Source organism: Branchiostoma floridae, chromosome 6 (genome assembly GCF_000003815.2).
Source record: "Branchiostoma floridae strain S238N-H82 chromosome 6, Bfl_VNyyK, whole genome shotgun sequence".
Lineage (NCBI taxonomy): Eukaryota > Metazoa > Chordata > Leptocardii > Amphioxiformes > Branchiostomatidae > Branchiostoma > Branchiostoma floridae.
Genome location: NC_049984.1, coordinates 8700185 through 8723758, shown reverse-complemented (window position 1 = coordinate 8723758; position 23574 = coordinate 8700185). Strand labels below are relative to the sequence as shown.

At 40.5% G+C, this 23574-nt stretch overlaps 3 protein-coding genes across 3 annotated transcripts; 1 reads left to right on the top strand and 2 right to left on the bottom strand.

Annotated features, from left to right (window-relative positions):
• Nucleotides 1-810: 810 nt before the first annotated feature.
• Nucleotides 811-12755, bottom strand: LOC118418556 (probable ATP-dependent RNA helicase DDX27). The gene is made up of 23 exons (XM_035824553.1): nucleotides 12572-12755; nucleotides 10434-10568; nucleotides 10065-10124; nucleotides 9457-9775; nucleotides 9133-9186; nucleotides 8975-9003; nucleotides 8738-8827; nucleotides 8303-8408; nucleotides 7682-7794; nucleotides 6881-7092; nucleotides 6411-6510; nucleotides 5878-6019; nucleotides 5436-5563; nucleotides 4935-5033; nucleotides 4502-4584; nucleotides 3999-4093; nucleotides 3743-3849; nucleotides 3082-3178; nucleotides 2778-2851; nucleotides 2422-2545; nucleotides 2057-2153; nucleotides 1237-1308; nucleotides 811-1100 (listed from the first exon to the last, which is right to left on the bottom strand). The coding sequence occupies exons 1-23, from the start codon at nucleotides 12656-12658 to the stop codon at nucleotides 1085-1087; spliced, it is 2439 nt and encodes an 812-aa protein (XP_035680446.1). The 5' UTR covers nucleotides 12659-12755; the 3' UTR covers nucleotides 811-1084.
• A 102-nt stretch (nucleotides 12756-12857) lies between these two features.
• On the top strand, nucleotides 12858-18331 carry LOC118418492 (flap endonuclease 1). Its single transcript, XM_035824445.1, has 12 exons — nucleotides 12858-13053; nucleotides 13404-13506; nucleotides 13834-13936; nucleotides 14235-14336; nucleotides 14625-14696; nucleotides 14887-15023; nucleotides 15506-15572; nucleotides 16135-16266; nucleotides 16643-16729; nucleotides 17057-17121; nucleotides 17663-17780; nucleotides 18139-18331. Exons 1-12 carry the CDS (start codon nucleotides 12897-12899, stop codon nucleotides 18211-18213), a joined length of 1218 nt encoding a protein of 405 aa, XP_035680338.1. The 5' UTR covers nucleotides 12858-12896; the 3' UTR covers nucleotides 18214-18331.
• Nucleotides 18332-18359: 28 nt separating this feature from the next.
• Nucleotides 18360-23291, bottom strand: LOC118418514 (carbonic anhydrase 13-like). Its single transcript, XM_035824482.1, has 7 exons — nucleotides 21720-23291; nucleotides 21283-21413; nucleotides 20552-20644; nucleotides 20239-20313; nucleotides 19873-19927; nucleotides 19495-19601; nucleotides 18360-19091 (listed from the first exon to the last, which is right to left on the bottom strand). The coding sequence occupies exons 1-7, from the start codon at nucleotides 22009-22011 to the stop codon at nucleotides 18900-18902; spliced, it is 945 nt and encodes a 314-aa protein (XP_035680375.1). The 5' UTR covers nucleotides 22012-23291; the 3' UTR covers nucleotides 18360-18899.
• Nucleotides 23292-23574: the final 283 nt, after the last annotated feature.

Here is a 23574-nt window from a genome sequence, read left to right as displayed (position 1 = left end):
TGAATGTGGAATACCGGGCCAGGATATAAATATATGAAAGTATTGATTAATTGCTCGTTAATGTCAGGAAAAAAGGTGCTTTGTTGTGTGGGATTAATTTCACATAATGCTGCAATATTAAATCATTTTAATAGGCAGCGCTTTTGTATTGTGAATGAACTTTTCAACAAGTGAACGATTTTAGTCCAGTTGGACTGCTACAAGGGAAGCAGAAGCCGACTAAGAGTTCGGGAGAAGCGTTATATGCTCTCTTTGTGTTTTCTTTAACAAAAGACTAGTACAGATCTGTTTCGTCCATCACTCCTTGGTGCAACAATGGTCCTTACTTTCTGTGAACTATGCATTAAAGTTTCATACTGTTATAAATACGTGTAACAGTTAAATTGTAATGGAAATTCACTACTGATATGATAGTTTCTCATTTCCTCTTACTGATGTAGTATCTGCTCATAAGTTCATCATGCCATAGGCTTGGAATGATTATGATCAAGGCGATTGCAACCAGTTAACCCATTTTACTTTGAACAAGTTGAAGACCAATGGAAAATAATTATGAGACTGTAGGGGTGCCAGGGCATCATGAGAATCAGGAAAACCGCAACAAGAGGTTTTCTTGAAGAAAGTTTGCAAGGACCATTTTTTTTAAAGGAAGAACTGATAGAATTTAGGGCAATTGCCCTAAATCAGGAAATGTACTTATATTTTGTGCAACTCCTAGAGCCTTGCTAATGAACACATATAAATGACTTCACACAGTGTAAAGGGTAAATTCAGACTTTTATTTGTGAGAAATAAAATAAGACATTTATGAAACTTGCAATCTAGTTTTAATGTAGATTTGACACTTCATACATAGGTTATCGATCATTAAAGACAATCAACAGAACTTTTCCATCATACCATATCATACATGTATGGTGGATCATATTCAATGACATACTTTTTTATTTCCATAAACAGCTGGCATTACTGTTACATTATCTGAGAGAAGAATAATCTGTACACAATCAAGTGCCCAGATTTCAGTACAGATTTTAAACACTTCTTCTGTTCCTCTTACAACTGTTCTTTCCAGTAGTCATTCTCATCTTCTCTTGAACCTAAAAAAAGAGAGAGATAAAGGAAGCAACTGGTGAGACAATGATATACATGTACCCATTGTGATAAGAAATTGAAATCAGGAACTGTTCTAAATACACATGGCACAAGATAAAACATCACAATCTCATCACTTACCTATTTTTGGACTTGAAGTTTCCTTTAGACTTCATAGACATGCCAAGTCTTTTCCTGTCTTCATAAGAAGGCCTGATGTAAAAAAAGACATGAATCAGTGCAGGTCAATGAAGACTTATGCATATAAGCAAGGTATACTAGTGCTTACATAAGGTATGGTAACTAGGGCTGGGTACCGGTACAGAAAATTCAGGTCCAGGTGAGGTTCAGGTCCAGAGGATCAGGTCCAGGTTCGGACCTGAACCTGGACCTGATTCAGTATGACTTATATCAATGGTCCATTTCACTACAAAGAAATCTGTTTGGTGGACTATATATATTTGACTCACACTGGCATTTTAGAATCCTACAATGCTAACTGCACTTGTACGATTGACTATCAAACTTAGTAGAAATGACTATAAACTCTGTACTCTAGTTCACTCTTGTTATTCTCTTCCACCTGCAAGCGCCAAAATGTGTGAATGCCTGATAATTTTCTAATCAGTCCAACATCCGGTCCACCTAATTTTTTCAGGTCCGGTTTTTCTGGACCGGTCCAATAAGAAAAACCGGTTTTGTACCGGTACGCTGTACCGGTACCCAGCCCTAATGGTAACTATACCTTGATTGACAGCACAGTCAAAATTGTGAACACTTTTTCCCATTGACATGAGCAGTAACAATCACAACCCTGTCCATATTTGACCATCTTTCCATATAGACCAGATTTTATTGGCCCCTCGAGTGGACTTATTGGGAAGTTTTGACAGAATGTTCCATGGTATCTTCATACACATTAGGAACAGAAACAGGAAGATTCCAGAAACATCAGACCTACCCTGCCCTGAACTTCTTCAGTGCTTTCCTACTGGTGTCCACCAACTCCTTATCAAAGGTAGACTTGGGCCCTGTGTTCTGCTTCTTCATCTTCTTAGCTGATGAGAAAACATATTTGATATAGCTTATCTTGTATCTTAGAAAAGAACATTCTGTCAAAACATGGTTCAAAGCTACAACCATGTGCGGCATATGTATAAATTGTACACACCTTTAATGACAGTTATCAAGGAATAGGCAACATTCAAGTGTCAGCATAGAGGTCAATACCACAAACTCTTTTTTTTCCAATTTCTAAATGAACACTATCAATAACCTAAACGCAGATCTACAATGTTGGTGGTGAATATTACATAAAATACTGACCAGGCTTTGCCCCCTCCTCCTTCTCATAGAAGGCCTTGATCCTCTTGGGTTTCCTGGCTCTCTTGGCCTGTCTCAAGGCAAAGTCCTGGGCCTTCTGCATCTCCAACTGCACACGGTCTTCAGCCTGCAATAGCAATAAGTACAGAAATTACCATTTATACCAGAATGTTCCACAAGAACAGGAATACAGCTGTAAGGGTAACAAGTACCCTGAAAATTAGGTACAGGTCCAAAATATCATCAAGGTTTAAGTGATATGTATCAGGATTGTACCTGATGTTACATTTCGTTACAAATTCTAAACAGGAACCTTCCAAATGATAATTCTCGAGTCATTTCCAAGATGTTGTACTTACATTGAGAGGAGCTGATTTGACATGTTTTCCCTTCTTCTTCCCCTTAGCGATGGGTTCTCCCAAGGCCAGGCGTGCTGTAGGAGGACACAGTTTCAGAATCAGAGACAAAACAACAAAACAGGAAAACAAGAGCCTGATTCAATTGGCTGAACATTGCTGTGACAAACTCGAAGGAGGTACCCCAAATGACCTAACATTACTGAGTGGGTAATGTTAGGCCATGAGTCATCAATCCACACTCTACTATCTATCACATCAGAGTTAACTATCGTTTTTGTCTCAGTTTTGTTAAATGAACTCCCACCTTTCTCCTCCATACGTTCCTTATGAGTTTGGAACCAGCCTCTCTTCTGTTGGGCCATGTTGTCTGGACTGTTCAACATGTTCTGTGCACGGTTCATCTGTGAAGGGAAAAAAAAGCACAATCAGCCATCCATCAGAGACCACAACAAAACTTCTGTGTCATTAAAATCAAACTTCCCAGATTTTCTACCAGATTTCTTACACACCAGCTATACCATAATGCCCTAAATGGGACCTCAAATAACTGTGTGAGTGTAGTCATATTAATTACTTCCTGCCTGTATATAACATTTTTCTAGAGCAAAACCAGACTTTCAATTCTCAAGATATCCTACTACACCACTTCAGCCTTACATGATGGAAGGCTGGCACTCTGCAATATGCGCAAAGCTGCAGGCGCACGCCAAGACAAGCAAACAAAAAACACCAACTGATTATAATGCCTCTTTTTTCAGAGGTAAGAAAAACATATATCCCTGGTATATGATCAGTGGAAGTAAAAAGTACAAGCAAAACTACATATTAGTCTAAGAGAGAGTATCAACCTTTACATACAAATCACACCAAGACAAACACACTGATTACAATATTTCACAGAGGTAACAAGACATCAGTTACAGTGACCACAAATAAAGTCAGCATGAACCCCAGTGACCCCTGACCTTATTCTCAGTAGAAGCCATCTCCTTCTCCTCAGCCTCCAGTCGCAGGATCTCCGCCACATCCTTCTCCATCTTCTCTATCTTATCACGGTACTTCAGGATAACCTCTGAGGAAATCAACAGGAAAGGTGGCTAGGTGAACCTCAATTTTTCTCACATTTCAAAGTTCAAATCAAAGGACTGGGCAGACCTGCTGATGCCTCTTCCAACATAAAACAGTGTTTTGTCAGATTAAGGTTTATTTGCTTTAACATACCTTGAGGTACAACTCTGCTCTTCACAGGGTTCCTGGCATTCTTCACCACATCCTTCAGGTATCTTCTCTCCTTTTCACCCACCAATGTGACAGCCCTGAAACAAAGGAAGATAGTCTATAACAATCCTCTTTTTATTCACAAACACACAGGTGGGATTAGCTGTGAGATGCTGAGTGACCATGATTAAGCATTACTCTCACACAGAGCCTGGTTTGGGCCTTTACAATATACCTTTCTGAGGCTCTGCTAATCCAGGCTGAGGTTTCCACTTTTGTGGACGTGGCCTCACACCAACTATCAGCCAATCAGAGAAACAACTTTACATAAAGAAAACATTTACGCTATTAACTTGATTGGCTGACAGCTGGTTAGAGGACACACCAACAAAACTGGGTTCCTCAGCCTGATTTTGCAGAGCCTGCCCAAGGTAATCTTTACAGGATATGGACGAGACTATGTAGGAGAACATGATTGAGATGTGCTGGGAGATTTTTTAGCCTACCTTCCAGACTTGCCCGCTCGTGCAGTCCTGCCCACCCTGTGGATGTAGTGTTTCAGAGTGCTTGGCATTGTGAAGTTGATAACCTGTATTCCGCACAAAATAGACATTTAAACATGTTGAATGAATTTACAGTGATTAAGTACTAACATATTTTTTCTTTCAAGCATTTGTGAATGGATGTCAACCCAAGAACCAAGAACAATCAATGAACACTGTAAACTTTGAAACTTTCATGGTGGGGTTATTTTCATAGTTTGTGCATTTATGGCACAGTGAATATGTCTCCTTGTATGACTACTGTACCACAGAATTGTTTCAACCCCGCCGAAAATACAGCAAAAAGCTTCTCTCCGTTCTACAATAAAATGAAGCCACTGCAAGGTAAAATAAATTTACAGTAAAATTTTAAACAAAGAGTAGAAAGTGTTCTCACAGTTTTGACCCCCTGTATATCCAGACCTCGAGCAGCCAGGTCAGTAGCCAGCAGGACATCCACTTCAGCATCCTTAAACCTTTTCAAAGTCTCTAATCTCTGTGGAAAGAACAAAGGCAACACATTTAATGGTCAGCTGTGGAGAGCATTCAAAGATTATCATTGATATTTCTTGGCAAATGGAAACAGAACACCACTAGGTTTGTTGGACTTTTGATTTCTGTTATATTTAGTTACAGATGTTAGTAGTCACCTTCCGACAAGGGAACTGTTTCTGGCTGTGGCACCAATAATTCAAGATCCTTTTGGTTTGATTTGTATGACATTTGGTATTTAGGTAATCATTGAGCAAAGTAACATACTTTTAGGTACTGCAACATTACAGGTCAACAACCCATTCATGAAAGTAGCGTGGTACATTGTATAATCCAACAACAGGCGAGATCAATGACTTCACTAAGGCTATGGCAAAAACTGAGATCCTCCATTTCCTGTTGTTACCTGTGTTTGTGAGAGGTTCCCGTGCAGCTCCCCCACATTGAGTCCCAGTAGTCCCAGGATGATGTGCATGCGGTGGGCCTGGAGTTTGGTCTGGATAAACACGATGCAGTGGTCGTGGAACGTCCGGGCTACACAAGACTGAAGCAGAAAAAAGAACAAAAATAAAAAAGTAGTATTTACCAGTAGGAAAGAGTATCCTGTAATTGAATTGAATTCAGCAATCCTATGGGATTCTATTGACGGTTATACCGGTGTATCTTAATTTTGAAGATTATTGTGTCTATTCAGCCTGCTTCAGTCACAAAAAATTCTTAATTCAAAAAAGATTTTTATTTTCACTTCTTTTCCTGCTTTGCAATTTGTGTTTTTTTAGTTAACAGCTCAATCATAAACAACATCATGAACAATTAAGACTTAAAAAAGACTATAAAAGGCTCCCCACCTGCAATGATGGCCTCCCTGTCCCCCTCCCTGTTGGGACGTATCCTGATGAACTCCTGACGCAGATTAAAGGCCACGTCGGTGTTCTCATTCACAAACAACTTCACTGGGTTCTCTAGGGACACAGCTGCCAGGTCCTTCACCTGGGATCAAACAGGGAACGAGCTTACTGTACCGTGCAAAATGTCAAAGGTATATAATGATTAAGCACCATACAAAAGCCTGAGGTGGTCTAGTGCATAAAGTTGCTGATTTATAATCTAGAGGTTCCCTAGGAGGCTTCAATGTCGTGCTCTTTATAAAGAACTTTACACCTACATGTATTTCCTCAATCGATTTGAATTGAAATGACTAGAGTTAGAAACATTATCTCAGATAGGCCGTAAAACCATAGGTCTCGTTTTTGAGGAAACCATGTTAAAGAAAAGAGTAGGAGTCCTTCCTGGTGTGAGTGAATCAAACCTTACAATTCTATCTTACACAATTTGTGACTACTAACGCTATACAAAACTGTTATGCCTAAGGGCAGATTACCTGGTCTGACATGGTGGCAGAGAACAGCATGGTCTGTCTCTTCCTGGCACATAACCTGATGATTTCATTCATCTGTTCCTCAAAAAACTCATCCAGCATTCTGCAATAGTGGAGAGCAAAAAGGAATTAGTTTATAAATGTGTTGATTATTCCATTTTGGTTTGTGAACATGATACAGTAAATCTATTTTTGTAGCGGTTCTATTTCATGGTAAAAGGGAAGGAGGTTTTCAATTCACGAATGAAATGGTTCTGCAGTATCAAAGTGGAGAGGTCATTGTGAAAACAAAAAAAAAGGAAATCACTGCAAAAGTTCCTTGTCTGACAGTAACTAAAAAACTATCATCCATTCTGCCAATAAACCTAGGGAAGGAATAATCAAATTTCTGAGAAATTCTGACTCTAGAGTCATTGCCATATTCTGTTTGGATCAATAAAATCTCAGGTGGGAAAAATCCAGGTAGATTTCACCTGTCAGCTTCATCCAGGATGAGCACCTCTATACTCTTGAGGTCGAAGGAAGGCGTGTTGTGGAGGTGGTCAATCAGACGTCCAGGCGTGGCTATCACCACGTCCGGCCCCAGCCGCAGGGCCGCCTCCTGGGTCCGGATGTCCAGTCCACCTGCTGCCAGGCTGATCTCCACACTGGTGAACTGTGCCAGCTGCCGCGACACCTGGTGCACCTGGAAGAATGGGTAGAAATCTTATTAGAATTATAATTGTGGCCCAGGAAGATTGTGGAATTCAGCATGGAGGGAAAGAACCCTCGTGGTCGACCACGAAAGAGATGGTTGGACAACATAAAGGAAGACATCAACTTTCTCAACCTACAGTGTCAACCCAAGTGACAGAGGACGCTGGCGAGCTGCCATCAGGCCCCCTCATCTATGTGCAAGCACGTCTAACCCCCACAGGATGGGGAACAACAGACGTTAAACCGGAGAGTGAGTGAGTGAGTGAGTATCTTTTCGGGAATGACCATTCCACGGAATTTCATTATTTTATTGCCAAAATTTTCAACAGGCTTGTCTGTGGGTTGTGATCATTTTATTGCCGTTAATGTCAATGTTAACTTTAGTGTGAATGGGCTTGTACCTTTAAACTTGATTGTATGATTTGTGCGCACGTTTGCACGTTCAAAATAGTGAGTTGTATCTAGTGTCAAAAACTTGTGTCCTTAACCTCTTAACCAGTCTTTGATGTTTTCATCTCTATAGCAGCATTTCAACAATTTAAGGATATAACATTTACATGTTATACACCCTAACACACCTGCACGGCCAGCTCGCGGGTGGGGGCCAGCACCAGTACCCTGGTGACGGGCGCCTGCCGAGGTTTGTACAGCAGACGCTCCAGGACTGGCAGCATGAATGCAGCTGTCTTACCTACAGGTACAAGAGTGGTCAGGGTTGTTGACTTAAAATCTAAAGGTTCAGGGTTCAGATCATTAGAAGGGCCTAATGTTGTGCCCTTGGGAAAGGAACTTAACAACAAATTTCCTCACTCAACTGTAGCAATGAATACCTAGCTTTGGTTAGGTACTTCTTCTCAGATAGGACATAAAGCCAGAGATATCCCATGTTTGAGGAAAGCCACACGTTAAAGATCCAACCACACTGAGTAAAAAGAGCACGGATCCATCTTGACCATGGATCATTTGATACCTATGTATCTTGTAATCACTGTACAAAACTGGCATGTTACGCTTTAAGGTACATTACTGGATATGCATATATAAACAAGCATACAAACGGAGATCTCACAATCTTCACAGAGCTTCAGATATGAGATTATTTGCATGGCAACTGCAAAAAAAATGGAAAAACATTACACGTACACAAGCAAGTAATTTTGTTCCAAGCACCAATGAACAAAAATGAATGAGTCACATACCTGTCCCAGTGGCAGCGCAGGCACACACATCCTTACCCAGAAGGGCTACGGGGATAGTAGCCTTCTGAATGGGGGTCGGATGGTGGAACTTCATCTGGGAAATGGCCTGAAGGAAACCACAAACATAAACAAGTCTTGGGTTATCAACAGCTCTCTTATCACTATATTAGAAATATACTGCTACATAAAATTACAAGAGCTTCATAAAATTGTCTGAACAAACTCTAATGGGGTACTCCTAGGAATCGTAGCCATGAGCTACAACAACATTGGTCCTAGACCAAATGAGACTTCCAACTCTTCACGCATCCTATTACACTATTTATGCCTTACATACCACCACTAACATTGTGGACACACACCAAGACAAAGATACAAACACACAGACCAGAAACAATACCTCTGTTACTTAACAGATCAGTCAAATTCTTTCACCTTAACCAGAGGTCTTGATAGGTTCATGTCTTGGAAGGTTATGGACTCATCAAGGGGCGGGGCATCCACAAAGAAGGTCTGATTTTCTTCCTGTCATCAAACAGAGAGAAGATAGTTGTTGGTATATTTTCCACAAAGAAGAAGAAATACTGATGAACTGATAATATGGTGAACATTCATTATCAGACTCTGTCCCATAATACTACATGTATATGTTCATTCAAAATTGCTACATACCTCAGAGTCATCACCATTCTCCTCATTCACTGTAAGGCAGTTAAGAAGGCATTTAATGTGTTTTGAATGATGTAATAACAAGCGTAACTGAATTATCTAAAAAAATGAGGAGGAAAAGTAGAATGTAAAGCACATCGGGAGATGTAATAGCACAATACCTTTGTTGTCTTTCCTTTTCTTCTTTGTCTTCTTCTCTTTTATCCTGATTCTGTCTGCAGGAATGAAAATTTGAAACAAGATAGAGTTATCAGTATTGTTCAGGCCACAGGAAGCACATTTTGGCATCTTCTGCAGACTACTGATCTAATGCAACTTCAGTATGATTGAACTAGTTTCACTTCTATAAGTACACTCCTGGTAACCTTAAAAAAAGTAACTTCTACAAGTACACCCAAGACTACCACAAGACATGTTTTTGGTATTTTCCTTTCATGTTGACCATCTCCAGAGGGGAACAAAATTTTCCACATTCTCCTACATACCTGCTATTGTGTCCTCATCAGAGGATGTTTCTTCTTCACTCTCATCCTCTGGTTCCTGTTGTAAGACTTCTTCCTCTGCACTATCACTTTCTGCATCTTTTTCTTCTTCATCCTCATCTTCATCATCTTCTTCATCCTCATCATCTTCTTCCACTATTTCTATACCATCATCATCATCATCATTGTCCTCCTCCTCCTCCTCATCATCATTGTCCTCATCTGAATCTTCTCCCTCTTTCTCAACCAAAGTTTTAGAGGCCTTCTTTGCTGGTCTTTTCTCTGTACTTTCTTCCTCTTTTCCCTCCACTTGCTGATGTTTCTGATGGCATAATGTAACGGTTATATATATCTTTCAATTGAAACTTGTGATTACAACTCACATGTAGCTTATTGTACAAGCACCATAAGAACCTTAGGTCTGAAACAAGCTGACAAGCCAACTAATGATGTTAATGAATTGTCTGGTAAAAAAAAAACAAAGAAGACAAATTTGCATGTGCTTGATGCTTCATTAGAATTATGAACACCATGCAGCTGAATCAGCCTTACAATCCAGCTGTTTTCGATTTGACACCAGCGTTTTTATATTTCCCAAATTGTTTACTCACCCTTTTCTTCCTTTCTTTTCTGATTTGTGCTATCTTCTCATCTAGTGTGGTTGCCACAGCCTACATAAGAAAAGAAATCATGTTGAAATAATATCACTCATTCACAAATATCTACAACTTTGACAAACTTTACAACCTCCATTTACATAGTGCTTGAGGTCAAGGGTGAGGGCCCCTAACTAGTAGAGAGTCCCCCACTGGATTCTGGACGATATGTTTGATACATGTCCAGAAGTGTTTTGTTGGGGGCCTCCAACTTCAACATAGTATACACAATGCATTTCATTACACATGTACAGAAGCATGAGCCTCCTTATACTGATATTCAACAATACTTAGTCATTACAAATTCCACTAGTATTAATGCACCTTGTGCTTCAGTCCATCTATCTCATAGTTCCAGCTGTCCTCCACGTCCAGTTCTGTCTCCTCAAACTGGAACTCCTCCGTGAAATCAACATTCTTCTTTTTATTCCCCCTCTTCCTTTTGGGCTTTGGTATAACCTGGATGGAATATACATTGAAAATATCATCATTAGCCAACACTCTAAATGGCATTAGATGGAAAATAGCATAATATAATAATAATTAGGCTATACTGCTTTGATTATACTGGTGACATCCTCTAGATCTGGACACCCCAAAAATGTGTTCAATAGTATTTATTCCTTTGTACTTTTTTTCAACATATATATCGGCACATTGCACAGTTTCTTTGTACAATCTTATTCTAGACTCTAGAGTATGGTTGCAACCATATTCTGGAAATGGATGAAAATTGATGAGTACGCAGATGTCATCCATATGATCATGTCAGCGCGGAGTGTCCTTAGACGTGTCCAGGATACAATTTCACATTCACTTGAGGTCACGATACTCAGGTAGCAAAGGCTTCACGGCAAAACGTTTGTAAAAACGGGGGACATTGAAGAGGGCCCCCAAGGGGGGGTACCGACAACGCTGTACGCTAAATTCGGGAGGGTCGGCTACGTAATACGCTAAATTATGGACACTTTATTACGCTCTACGCTAAATTAAGAAATTTCATAATGCATTATGCAAATCTTTGTCGTCTTTTGGCTGAAATCCGCCGACGGCAGAACACGTGCACACGTAAACAAAACTGATAATTCCATCAACGAGATTCAAACTTAACTTAGACGTCTTGCTGGCCAGAGGCGGCGACAGCAAATTTCTTATGACCTCTTATGTGACGTAATTTTCAGCACTTGTAGCACCGAAAGTGGAGGCGCGACAATCCTAGGGCGTCCGGGGGTATGCTCCCCCGGGAATATTGTGAAATCTTGACCCCCTGAAACGCCATTTTATGCATCTAAAAGGGCACATTTTGCTCACAGACTAAGCTAAGTTAAATAGCATTCCAATTAGAAAATCACATGGTTTTAAGTTATTGAGGGCAACGCCCCCAAACACCTTTTTCAGATTTGGAGTGCCGAAAGCACGAACTGTCGCAAGGTAGGTACGGGAAAATTTGGAAATTTGTACCCTCTGAAACACCATTTCCTGCATTTTGAGAAATAAATTTTGCTGGCAGACCATATGCTCAATGTAATGACATTTCTGTCAGAGAAACGTTTTTGAGGGCGACGAGCGCCGGAGAGTCTTGAGCACCAGAGGCCCAAGCCGTCGCAAGCCCAAGGGCCGCCCGGCGCCCGGAGAAAAATTGAAATCTTGACCCGTACCCTCTGAAATGCCATTCCCTCCATTTAGTATGGGGCACATTTTGCTTGTTAACTAAGTTCGGTAAAGAAATTTCTACTAGTTGGGGGGCGACGCTCCCGCAACATATTTTCACCATGTCCAATGCCGAATGGGTAAGCCATCGCAAGGAAGGTCCGGCGAAATTTTGAAATCTAGACCCTTTGAAACGCAATTTCCTGCATTTTCGCGAGTAGAATTTGCCGGTAGACAAGATAAGTTTAATGAAACTTTGATTACGCTTTTCGAAAAATAAATATGAATTACGTTTTACGGTAAAATCCGGTTAGCTTCTACGTAATACGTTAAATTAAAGGAGCCAATATCGCTCGACGCAAAATGCACCCATTACGCTCTACGTTGAATTCGAGCGGTCCCGCTACGTAGTACGTAGAATTAAAACCACCGATTACGCTCTACGGAAAAGGGCTTTGGGGCCCCCATTGAATTTGGATGACACCCGCCAGGCTAATATTTAAAGGGCTCAAATGGAAACAACTGCAGCACTCTACTCTATAAATCGTTAGCAGTCTGCTTCTTTAAAGTTTAAAGTAGTTTAAAACACGTCAGAAAGGCATTCACAAGTGGCCTTTAAGTAGTCATGAAGTTTCAAGGCTTGATACACATATTTTGCCCACCACGTGTGTGCTGTCGACATGTGCAAGCAAGCGTTCTTGCCCCCCTCCCCACCAACTCACACTCTTCACTCAAAAATACAAGTCAAATCGACTAAAATCTTCTCTTTTCTTGGAGTAAAATGTCTGTAAAGATAAGATACGATATCCTACCTCATCTTCGTCGCTATCGGAGCTCTCTGGAGCTAACGCGACGTCATCGTCGTCCCCGATCGTTCCAATGTGATCCCAATCCGCCATGATGCCTGGTTCAGATTGGTTGATGGGTTAACCCGCTGGTTAGCGAAAGTTTGTCCTTTAACCCAGAATGATTTCGTCACAAAAATATCTTTTACATCAAGTTATTAATGAACTGATTTTTACATGATTTTGTTACTCAGTAAGAGGCTAAAAACGTAAAAATTGTTTAATAATGCTCCACCTTTGAACTTTAACCTTTACCCCTGGCGGTAAATGAAGATTTGGCGCGCTTTTTTTCATGCTCCAGCTTGCCCCGCGTTGTTGTTGCATTTTCCTGAGAAGTGACCGATTTTTCGGTGTGTCCGCCACAAGGATGGGAATACAAGGGCTAGCCAAGCTGATAGGCGACCATGCACCCGGTGCCATGAAAGAAAATGAGATCAAGAACTACTTTGGTGAGTATAACGTTGTAAATAAATCGAGGTTTGCCAGAATTTTTATCGGGCTGTTTGAAGTGATTTTTGGTGGGGAGGGGCCTGGCAAGCTGTGTAAGACCGGACCTAATGATGGCTATTGTGTTATTAGCAAGTTAAGTGCACATTATAATATGTATTCAGTATTGGCCACACCAAGGAGGTTGAAAAAAGAGTGATTTTTAACCTCCTTGGCCACACATATAATGTTACAAACAGAAATTACACTTTGTAAGATAACATAGGTAGTAACTTTGTACTAGCACTAAGGGGTTTTTGAAAACACGTGGACTACTGTTCTGAGGTTTAAGTACAAACCGTTCACCCTGCAGGAAGGAAGGTTGCCATTGATGCCTCCATGAGTATCTACCAGTTCCTCATCGCTGTGCGACAGGACGGTAACATGCTAACCAACGACGCAGGCGAGGCCACCAGGTCTGTTGACTTCTTATTCAGCTGCTTCTTGCAGTTTCCTTGCAAAAGTGGTGCAACAGGATACTTGAAGAATTGGAAGTATGGTTTTTGCTGATGAGGTCCACTCATGGCTATACCCACACTCAGAAATGTCACAAAGATGTTCAGACAATTACCGGTATACCAGGCTCTTGTAATTTCATGCAGTGTTATGGTAAAGGAGTTGTGTCTAGACTTCATGAAGTGTGGAAGGAGAAAGGCAGTTAATACTGTAAAAAGGAGTCCTTGTCATATTATGTAGCGCCAGTTTCTCTCAATTGATTAATTTTGATCTTTGTTTTTTCCAAGCCATTTGATGGGCATGTTCTACCGGACCATCCGTATGGTAGACAATGGAATCAAACCTGTCTATGTGTTTGATGGCAAACCACCAAACATGAAGTCTGGAGAGGTAAGGAGTGCACCGCCATGTCAAAGTTGACTTACTGGGCCTTTTTCAGGCATAATGACACATTACTGTTATAGTTGAAAGAACCCAACACACTTATTGAGATGATTGGGTAATTGTGAAAGCAAGCCATAGTGGAAGTGCATATGAGCTGTCTAAAAGCATTTTCTAAGCATTATGCTTTGAGTGCAACCATAAAGAGAAGAGAGTTATAGGATGTAAGGATGTGTTTGACCTAGGAATTGCTTGTAGTTAACATGGTGCAAGAATATGTTTAAAATATTTAATGTTAATTGTCCAGCTGGCGAAGCGTGCAGAGCGCCGTGAGGAGGCACAGAAGGCGCTGGAGAAGGCAGAGGAGGCAGGAGAGGCCGAGGATGTCAACAAGTTCCAGAAACGTTTGGTAAAACCTAGAAAAAAAATGTTTTGTTTTTGGGTACTGAACAAACTTTAGCAAGAACCTGCAGATCCTAGAATTTGGGGCGGGCCAAATGCTTACATGGGGAATAAATTTTTAATGTGAGTCAGTGATGAAAATGCATGTTACAGAAATGTTTTCTAACAATACTTTTGCTTGTACAAAACATACCTGTGTAGTTAAAATATGATGTAAGAAATACCCTAATGCATTTCAGTTTTACACTGCTATTTTTTTAGCTGCACAGCTTTAATTGTAAATGTTTTTTTTAAGGTGAAAGTGACCAAGGAACACAATGCAGAGTGTAAAAAGTTGCTGACACTGATGGGTATCCCTTATGTTGATGTAGGTGTTGCTCTATGTACTCTAATTTCTCCTGACCCCGCTCAATTTTCTGGATATAGCTTGATGATTTTTGTGTGATTTTTGAATTTGCAAACACATCAATCCAAGGTTGATAAGGGGTTCTTTAAGGTATGTCTGTTTCTTTCTTTCTTGAGCTTTGCCCTTACCGATTAATTGAAAACCTTTGTAGGCGCCCTGTGAAGCTGAAGCTCAGTGTGCAGAACTGGCGAAGAAGGGAAAAGTGTACGCTGCCGGGACAGAGGACATGGATGTGCTGACCTTCGGCACCAACATCATGCTCAGACATCTCACCTTCTCCGAGGCCAGGTACGATGCATTCTTCTATTCAGAGTCTCGCGCCAGCCTATACATTATACCTTGGAGAAGCTCTGCTAAACCAGGCTGAGGTTTCCCCTATCGTGGGTGTGGCCTGTAACTAGCTGTCAGCCATCAGAAAATTGGCCTTACCTACATAAAAGTTTTTTTGTTTTTTTTTTAAACGTTAAGATATTTGTCTGATTGGCTGACTGCTGGTTAGAGGACATGCCCACAGAAGTAGAAAGCTTGTAAATCAAAAGTCATGGGGGAAGTCATCAGAACTTTTTTGCAAAGAAATAAAGGGTACCTGATAGGCATCAAAGTGACGTTTAACCTTTTGACTTTTGTGTAAAAAAGATTGGTATGGCTTTTATGCAGTGTTGTCACATTTTCAATCAATAAAATGATGGTTTATTAGCAAGGAGGTTGAAAAAAGGGGATAGTGAAGATTTGAATCAGTATGTTTTACCCTGAATGTATTTTACCTACAGAAAGATGCCCATCAAGGAGTACTACTATGACAGGCTGCTGGCTGAGTTGGATCTCACACAGGACCAGGTGAGGGATTTAGATCCATGCTCTTGAAGAAAAAAAATTAGTCCTTTTAAGTGCTAAGCAGACAGCTCCATTACCCAAGCTGTCTAATTGTAAATCGTACAAAGTTTTGATAAATTTGGTACAGACTCTGTCCATTTGCAATATAATGTTAACTGCTTGAAGAACAAACACTGCACGTTTGTCCTCTCTGTTGACTCCATTGTGTTATGTCATATCCTGTAGGTTTGTTTTTATTCATGAACATGCCAAGGCCTAGGAGGAATGTTCAATCTGATTCAAAACAGATTTAAGGCTTTGAACAATTGATGAAACCATATGTAGTAAATATCATGCTTCTTTGCCCAGTTTATTGATATACTTGTGTATCAGTATAAAATGATGTTGAAAATACCAATGTCCTGATCCTTTTTATTTTTACATTGTTAAACTTTCTTGGATAAAAAAAAAAAATAGAGAGAATCCCTAGCTCTAGCTACCTTGCCTTTTTTCAGTATTGTAACGGGAAACACAACATTGATTTTCCTAGGCCTAACCACAGTGTGTTGTTTGTTGTGTGTTGCAGTTCATTGACCTGTGTATCCTGCTGGGGTGTGACTACTGTGACTCCATCCGCGGGATCGGCCCCAAACGAGCCATCGAACTCATCCGTCAGTACAAGTCTATCGAGGAAATTCTCAAGCACATCGACACAAAGGTACAATGTATGGTTGTTTTGCAAAAGAGGTAAACCACCTTTAAGCATAACACACCTTATTGCCTTGTTTCTGTCAATATAACTGCTACTATCTACATGCTGATTGTATGATGTAAGCTGTGCAAAGCCAGTGGAAAGCAGAATATCAGCCTGACGAAATAATAGGCTGATCCCATAGCCAGGTCTATTTCTGTAAAAATGTGAGATTGCAAAATAAAAACATAAAAATGCAGATATTGGACGTGCATGCAGCCACTCCCTCATTGGTCAAACTGCCAATGGCCATCCTCTAATATGTGAAACACCTGAGATTGATGGACACTTGGTCTGTTGTGAAGTTTCCCACCACTCACACACCTTTCTGTTTTACCCACAGAAGTTCCCAGTGCCTGAGGACTGGCCATATGATCAGGCCAGGAAGCTGTTCAAGGAACCAGAAGTTACTCCTGCAGACCAAGTGGAGGTAGGAAGATTTTTTCACCCTCGTCATGTGCCAAGTTGTGACTAATATATGTTTTATTTTTTTATCTGTGTTCTTTTACCATAAGCTATTCTTGAAACTTTCACAGCCAGTATGGGTATTCGTGATGGTATTCAAAATCAACAAGTTTGTGAAATGAAGAGCAGTACTGGGCCATTTTCCTATGTAGAGTGAATGCTTTTGTATTTACAGTACACGTATATTGTACAGGTCTTGGGCAAGGTGCTGTAAAGAAGAATGCATTACTTAGCCTGTGTGCCATCTTGCTGTATGTACAACATTGTGATTTCTCCCCCCCCCCCCCTCCAGTTGAAATGGGTTGACCCAGATGAGGAGGGACTGGTACAGTACATGAGCAATGAGAAGGGATTCAGGTGGGTGTCCTAGCAGAAACTTTTTGTTCTTTACAAGTTGAAGAATCCTGTCTGTAGTAACAGCTTATTAAGCGCCCTTTCTGATATCCCGTTCGTTATGATTGTACATACAACCCTAGGGTTGCTTGTTTGAGTAGATTAAGAACAAAAAATGCAGTCATTTTTTTATTTTTTTATGATCAGTATTATGTGTTTCATTATTGGATTAGTTTTGTGCATTTTCCTGTAACATGATGCATTTTTTAAGATCAAGGTTTGGGGCAATGAGCACCATCAGTGACTGTGAGTTCATGTGTGGCCCCCAAATTCCCCTGTGGACTTTATTGGCAGGGGGATTTCAGCACTTCTGTTTTTTTACACACAGTCAGCTCTGGTGAATGTAGGTGAAACTTTTGAATGTAGGATCATAACAAATATGGTGTCATTGGGAAGAGTAAATAAGCTTTCCAATGATACTGTACAATTAACAAAGTAGTAACTGAGAAATGATTGTCTAAATTAGGTTTTTGAACTTGCTGAGTGTAATTTTCTATCTCTGCAGTGAGGATAGGATAAAGAATGGTGCAAAGAAGCTGAAGAATGCCCGCCACACGTCCACACAAGGTCGTCTTGACAGCTTTTTCAAGGTCATGTCCTCACCATCAGTCAAAAGGAAGGAGGTGAGTTGGAAAAGGGATTTGTCTTTTTCAGAGTCAAAACTTTTTTGTGGAATGATTTGTAGAAATGTATTCAATCAAATGGTTAGACAGTATATGGATTGAAATTCTATATGTAAATGCTTGGAGGTACCATGTAGCTTTCATCATGTGAACTACTCCAACACTTATTTTAACCCTTTCCAAATCAAATGCTGAATCTGTAGACTATACATTGATTCAGCCTGTATTGAATATCTGTTGTTTCCTCTGTAAAGATTGTTATCAGTCGGTGTGTTTATTTGTCGTTGTGTGTGTCTGGGTTTCTGGAATTGCCATTTTTTGTTTCATTCATTTAATTCTTTGGTCTTTCCATATACAGCCCCCAAAAGGTGCAAAAGGCTCTGCATCCAAGAAAGCCAAGATGAGTGGCGGGAAATTCAAGAAACCCAAGTAAAAATACAGTCCCTGATGGAGCTTACACAGTTTAAGAATATTACTCATGAAGATTTCACTACTGCCTGTCTATCCTTCTTGTACTTTTTCTCAAGATCTTGAGCAAGTTCAGAACTGATGATAGAAAAAAAAACCTAAGCAGCCAAGAATGAACTGACTCTTTTATAAGAAGATGAAACATACATTGTAGTTGTCCCTATATAGATACAAGAATCATATTAACATATATCTGTATGGAGTATCTGGTGTTATGTCACTGCTGCAGGTGTATTTCATGTTCTACTGGAGAAATGTCATTAGAGAGCTATGAACATTTTATTAAAGTTTTCCCTCTTGTCAAGCTGAATAAAGGATGTTTTACACTCTGTCAATGTCCCATTGTCTCATTTTAGAAAATGTTAAGCACATATAGTTTAACAATGTAAATTTGAAATGTGTACACTGATATTTTCAACATCATGTTTTAATTATTCAGGTAAATGTTGTGAACACAAGGTTCTACTGGGACAGAAATAAGGAGAACATGTTTGACAACGATTCTATTCTACAACATTTTCAACACTCAAATGTCAGGTCAAAAAGCTCATGTCAGAAAAAAGGCAGGGTTTTGCTTTGGTTAGTAGAGTAACCGAAAAACAACATTTTTTCCCTAGGTCTTACCACCATCAAGAAGTAACTAAAGATCCATCAGTTTTTCTGAAATGTGTACATAGAGTAGTTGCCAGGGAATGATGCCCTGATGCGCCTCTTGTGAAGAGGCTGTGTTGTCCTGTAGTTGTCCAGGATGTGAGCGCTCAGTCTTCTCTCTGTGATAGGATCGCGAACTATTTTAGGGTCCTTCCCTCGAGGATAGGACCGTAGACTCCGCAGTGCCTCCAGCTGGGAGAGAGGGGCAAGGTGTAACATTGGTCAGCTGTACACTTTAACAAGACGTAATATAAGGTCTTATAAGAAGTATGTATAATATTGATCTGTCTATATCAGGAAATCACTCCAAATGATTTTTTTCTTCCACATTTTCTTTTTTTGACTTTGGAAGACTTCATTCATTAGTATCTGCTCTCTGGCATTTTTATGTCAACTTAAGGCAAATATTTCCTGATTTTGCAGCTTTTTTGTATGATATACAATATTGTCACAAAATGGATGAAAATTTATATATCTTCCATATAGCCAAGATAGTGAGGCCTTATAAGAATAAGATACAACTTGGGAGAGATGGCAGACAGCTGACTAAGGTGTTAAAATGTTGTTAGGTGCAAAGACAGGACTTGACACACACCTGTTGGTGAGACACCTTGAGGGTGTTCTTAAAGATAATCCAGATGACACATTCCTGGTAACCACCTGTTGTCAGTGACCCAGGGTAGGACCAGTACTTTTGGTGATCTGGAGAAGAAACATGTATTACATTTTGTACTAGTATATGAGAACATGCTCACTGCCACACATGTCTAACACCATTTCTGTACAACTTACAAACACTCTGTCTGCTATGCAGAACCTCAACCCCGGTATAGGCCGCACCAAGGAACGGTAGCTTAAGTGCATTTTATTTTTTTTCCCTGTGTCATTTCTACTGTGAAAATGACTTTGATGTCCATGAAAGGAATGCCTGTCTTTGATAAATACTGTATTATGGTCAAACATGTTCTCTTACCGTCTGGAATGAGGCATTGTGGGTTGAAGTTGTCATCGAGGTCAACACTGTCGCCCTAACACACCAACAAAGCAAGCAGAAACCATTTGATTGTATAAAAGGAACACCAAAAATTACTTTATTGGTTCATCAGCAAAGTTACCGTGGATATCACATCTTTTCTATAAAGACTATTAATAATTTCTTTGTAAAAACTCCCTCCTTCATTCTTAACAAAGAATTCAAACAAATATCCCCCAAACTATCAAACCATTGTTGCTTTTGTTAGAAATGTCATTCTTTTAAATATATGTACCATATGCATATGTCGTTTTCCATAATGACAGTAAAAGATTGTATCAGTAGGTAACATGACTGCCGACCTACCTTATAACTGATACTGTCCAGCTTGTCTGTGATGGTTTTGAAACTTTCATGTCCCTCATGCCCTTCGTCTGTGAGCTGCAGACATGGGAATCACACTTTGATTCTTCAAGAAAACAAATATGCATGTACTGTACATGTAGTAGCGCTACGTTAACGGTCTGTTGTTTGATGCAATGTACAGGATCGAACATACAGTTAGCATCTGTTGTCAAAGGTTTTGAATTGCACCAAACTGTTTACTACCTAGTACTAAGTATCTAGAAAGATCTCATGGTATTACCACGCCTTTTAAATTTATATGGAATATCCGGACCTGAAGAAATACTCCAAGTACGGCCAGTCCGTCACGTTTGGTCAGCGCTTGTTCGAAGGAGGGGTACTTGGTGTTCATGTGCACCAGATGTACCTGGAAAATGTAACAACACAGAGATTAAACGCGCTTCATGCCTGACACTGTTTACACAGATTTCGTCCATCCAATGCTACTTTACATCTGTATCAAGTAGGTTATAGAGAGAGAACAAAACAACTAAAGAACCTCCTTGTATATAGACTCTTAATTGTTCGTGACACGCACGCATTGTATGTGTCATTTTTTTACCCTACCAAGGAGCTTCAAGCCTTGGTCGGACGGGTTGAAAACGTGTGCAACGTTACGTTCAATATGCCTTTGTGTTTGATTTTAGATCATTTTATGTTCCACACAAGCTATGATCATGATTTTTGAGCTTGAAATAAATAGCTTCTTGTGCCTTGGCATACGTTTAGACCCTCTAACACCTTCGTTTAGATTACAGGAGCGTTTAGTTGTAGACGTGAAATAGGATGAATTAAAAAGGCATAAATGTAATTTCATGGATTTTGACCTATAACGCTGAGTAACTTTGATGAGGACCAACGTATTTTATATGAATTGTGCAAATTAGGACCTTGCTTAATTGATGAGGAAAGCGTATCAAGTACACGTTTTTGTTTACCATCAATCATTTTATGATTTAATCAATCAATGTGGGAAAGTAACCAGACAAGCTACATTTTATTTACCTCTCCCTGAAAGACGTCCCCGTCCACCGTGTGCTCGGACCCGTCCTGGTCCGTGGCGCCCCAGTGTGCGTGGATCTGTAGCAGCTTGAACTCATCATGCAGCGGGCCTCCGCTTATTTTAGGCACGTTTGCTATTTTTTTTGTGTGTGCGAAAACAACACATTGTTAGTTGGATTGAATGGGAAGAAATTTCTGCGACTTCTCAGGATGAAAGACATTCATTCGCAATTTTGTTACGGTGCGGTCACATATTTTTCATCGTAGGTCGTCGTAGGATTTTGCTGTCGTAGAAATTTCCGAAAAATTGAATTTGACATAACCAACCATCGACAAGGATCTAAGACATCATTTTCCATATTTTGAAGGCAGCTGAAGGTTGTACGACACATGCACGGCTATTTCAAGTATGGCATCATTGATGTGAACAAGCCCTTTACCTTCGCTATCGCCAGTGATGTGACCCGGTAGAGAAGCAACTGACTCTTGTTTTTCCTGACGCATCTCTATCTTAAAGGTGTTCCCATCGTTAACCATCCTCCGGGCGCATCCTGGCCGGTAGTTCTGCAGTGTTAGCGGATGTGACAACAGGTAGGCGTCACAGTACATCACCAGCGGGTCCACTGTGTCGATATTGACGGGAGACTGTGTCATCCCGGGGTAGTGAACAGCTACCAGTTTCGGCGGGTAACCCACGTCCCTTTCCCGCACAGACGAACATGAACAGCCCATGGCTCGTAACTGCTGCGTGTATAGTTGTTACGTGTGGCTACCTCTGTATCAAACTGTTACCATGGTCATCCGGTCCTCTAGGCGTGCCACAATCGTACTTCTCATCTAAAACGACGTTAACTTGAATACGTTCGGTCCGGAACCATATATCCTTCAAGTTTCATAAGCTCATTGCATACTAGTATGCAGCCGTTCCAGAACGACCTGGCAGATTGCTGTTGTCAGTATCGTTGCCCTGCCAACTGCCAACACACCTGTCGTGAGGAAACGGCCCCGTGGTAAGGCCTGGGAAAAGTAATGTCGTGTTTTCTAATTATGGTCCTGAAAAAAATAGGGTCGGGTAGGAATGGATTACCTGATGATTTTGGCTTCGTTTGTTTGCTCAGATTTAGGCCAAAATTGGATCCAGCAAGTACAGTTTAAAATACAAATGTAATACAAAACACCACGACCAGCATCACATTTCAATAATGCAGATATACATTGCACAAGTGCAATTTCTGTTGCAACATTAAGGAGGACGTGCTGAAACGTCTACAACGATGTCAGATCGAAATCTTTATGTCCCTTGCAAGTGGTCGTCCCCAAAAAGGCTAGGATCAGCAGATTTCTGGTTGGGTCGGTCAGGTTACCGGAAACACAAGTTTTCCCCTGGCCTGCCCGATTCTCTCCGTGGACGAAGCCTCAGTTTGTAAACAAGTACACAATCTTATTAGCTTTCTCACAATCTTATTAGCTTTCCGACTTCCAAGGACTTTGCATAATAGGTGTGGTTATACTTTAACCCCGTTTAAATTTTAAGGTGGACATTTTGACTTCGAAATACAAGCAAGGCATGGCCTTACCATGTCTGTATATTTACGTAAGTTAACGCGTGACTGCATAATTGATTACGCTCCTGCGTCATGGTATAGCGATGTGTCGGGCGGTTGTCGAGTTGGAAAGCAATGCGCAATTTCTTCTCAGAGATATTTGCTCAATACTCAATAAAGTGGGCTTAAGCTTGTTTTTACACATTCTGTGCAAAAATGCCCTACGGTCGTGGCTTTTCATATGTAGCTACTTTAGGGATTTAAAAAAAAATCGTTCAGGTTTGCTGTTTTCACAATAATCTGTCCGATGAAACGATATTTATGGCATCTATAACTGCAACTAGCTAGCCACTACCCACCAGAGCCCCTCTTCAGCCGCCAGCGCCTGACCGCAGCACTCAGGAAAGAAATGCGCACACATCCGACAATCGCTTGGATGCCGTAACTTCACTACATGATGCTGTCAGTAATAAACAAGCTTTCAGATACTTCAGTTAGGGTGTACGTGTATGAAAGGGAATTTAGGATTGACCTATAAACACACGCCTTTGGAATCAAATTATATTTTAGACCGGACTCTTTTTTTTACTGATACGCTCGGAGTAGTACAGGAATCTTAATTGCACTCAGGTCGTGTGTAATATGTGATACCCACGGTAACTTTGCAATGATTGTGTGAGTCACTATGGACACCTCCTATAATCCTGTTGTGATCCCAGCTGTAGTGGGCGACCAGCCAAGCCTTCAGACC